Raw genomic sequence first — 1,959 nt, 5'->3', positions numbered from 1 at the left:
CAGATCATCTTATTTACCAACACAATTTAAGAAATGTTGACTTATATCTGGTATGTTTTTGCATTGTACAGATTCCTCTCTCACACACAGTAAGATGTTTCCTCTGTTTTTAATACTGATAAGTAATGATGGACCTCAGTAAGCAGGCTAGAAGAAATTGACCTCTTTTAATAATAGTTTTTATAAAGAAAACAGAATCAGCTAAACATGGTATTAGCAGGATTAAACAACAACATTAAAGAGGAGGCTGCTTTAAAACAGTAGAGATGAAATAGTTTTTGCAACATAAAGATTATCTATGCTCTATGGAGTTGCAAAATCTATAGAGTAGGCGTTAGAGGGATTTTTGTCATTTAATGGTTAACAAAGTGCTGGGAAAACATTAAGAGAATGGAAAATAAAGCTCTGGAAACACACAGGCTTCAGCTCTTCTCGTGAGCCCTCCCTCACCAAACACACACAGCAGAAATACGGCGATGAGCAAAAAAGGCCCATCAAAGATCGAGAGCTGCCATCAAAATCAGAAGCAAATGTCAGAACTTCTGCTACTTTACTATTTAATGTCGTGTATGAAAGAAATGTGATAAATTTCATTAAATCTGGGAGTCTGTCAGAGGCTTGCATTCTGCCCATGGCCTTTTTAAAAAGCTCCAATGCTTTTTCCAAGGCATGAAGCTCAGTTTGCTTTAATCTTCTATAGTTGTATAGAAATGTCATCCAGTAAACAACATCTGTCATTTTTTCTTCAACCAGCTAAAATGAATAAAACATTCATACCAATTTTATACAAGCAGAACAATGGGGGCTTTTTATGTAATCTGACTGAAATTCTCCCTACAGTATCTACCAGCTGGTTTTACAAACTGACACCACTGTGCTGATCATGTTGATTTGCACGATTAGAATCAACATGATCAGCACAATTATCTCAGCAGAGAATTAAAAATGGCTCCAGCAGAATATTTTCTAAATAGATATCTTTTTTAACTTATACATTAAAAATAAAAATATTTGGTGCTGGAAGATAAGTACAGATTTATTTTGTTCTTTTTTTAATAATTGATCATGAAAAGATAAGCATAAGTTTATGTGGATCAAAAACGTTAAGATGTTTCTGTTATTTTGCTTAAGCTGCATCACTTTTGGGCTCTGATCAATGATTAAACTGATCCTCTACAGCAGCGCTTCCCTTTAATGCACAAGAGAAATTTTGTAGATTACGTATTGCTAAAAACTAAACAACTATCATTTCGTTTACATCACAAAGCTAAACACTTTTAAAGTGTAACTATTGTTATTAAACTGTTTATTTCAATGTTTTGTTAAAATACCTCTCAAAATGAATCACTTATTCAAATCATTTCTATCATGCCTCCCCACTGTACTTACATTGCAACCCCCTCATTTTGGGTACAACTGCTCTACAGGATTACTCATTAAATCGTCTCTTGGTTTATGCTGCACTATTTTTTTGTATTTCCATGTTTTTTCAAGTGTTCCACTTACTAAGATATTCTTTGAGAACCTGCGCCTGAACCTGGGCCACCTTTCTCTCCCTCTTCATGAGGGAATCTCCTTGGAGACACGTCAGAGGATGGAGGAAGTTCCCGTCGGCTTCTCCTGTTTTAAGAGAAAATAAACAGGAAATTAAACAAGAAGGGATTTAATAATGAATGCACTTGTGGATTACATTTTCTATCAAAGAAGGATTTGATTTTGTTGAAGTTTTGTCTTCAACTGCTTATTAAAGTTTATTTTATTGGGGGTTTTTTCTTATTTTTTATTTTTTAAATCAAGGTGACCTGATAGTAAAAAAAATACAACCTTGTCAGATGAGGAAACATTTAAAGAAACCATAATAAAACTTAAATCAATTAGGTATTACTACATTAAGATCCCTGCCTTACAGTGAGTGGTTTGTCTTTTTGCTGGCAAAGCAAGGAGAGACGAGAATATGCA

The 1,959-nt window shown here is 34.2% G+C and overlaps 1 protein-coding gene across 1 annotated transcript in view; it reads right to left on the bottom strand.

The window, feature by feature from the left end:
- The window catches only part of mtbp (MDM2 binding protein), a 34,908-nt gene that overhangs the window by 11,156 nt on the left and 21,793 nt on the right, over positions 1-1,959 (bottom strand). Inside the window, exon 13 of the mRNA XM_015380731.1 lies at positions 1,507-1,620. Within this exon, the coding sequence (XP_015236217.1) occupies positions 1,507-1,620 (114 nt within the window). The remainder of the gene's footprint in view (positions 1-1,506; positions 1,621-1,959) is intronic.

This window comes from Cyprinodon variegatus, unplaced genomic scaffold, assembly GCF_000732505.1.
Source record: "Cyprinodon variegatus isolate N-32 unplaced genomic scaffold, C_variegatus-1.0 Scaffold221, whole genome shotgun sequence".
In the NCBI taxonomy this organism is placed as follows: domain Eukaryota; kingdom Metazoa; phylum Chordata; class Actinopteri; order Cyprinodontiformes; family Cyprinodontidae; genus Cyprinodon; species Cyprinodon variegatus.
This window is presented reverse-complemented; position numbering and strand designations above follow the sequence as displayed.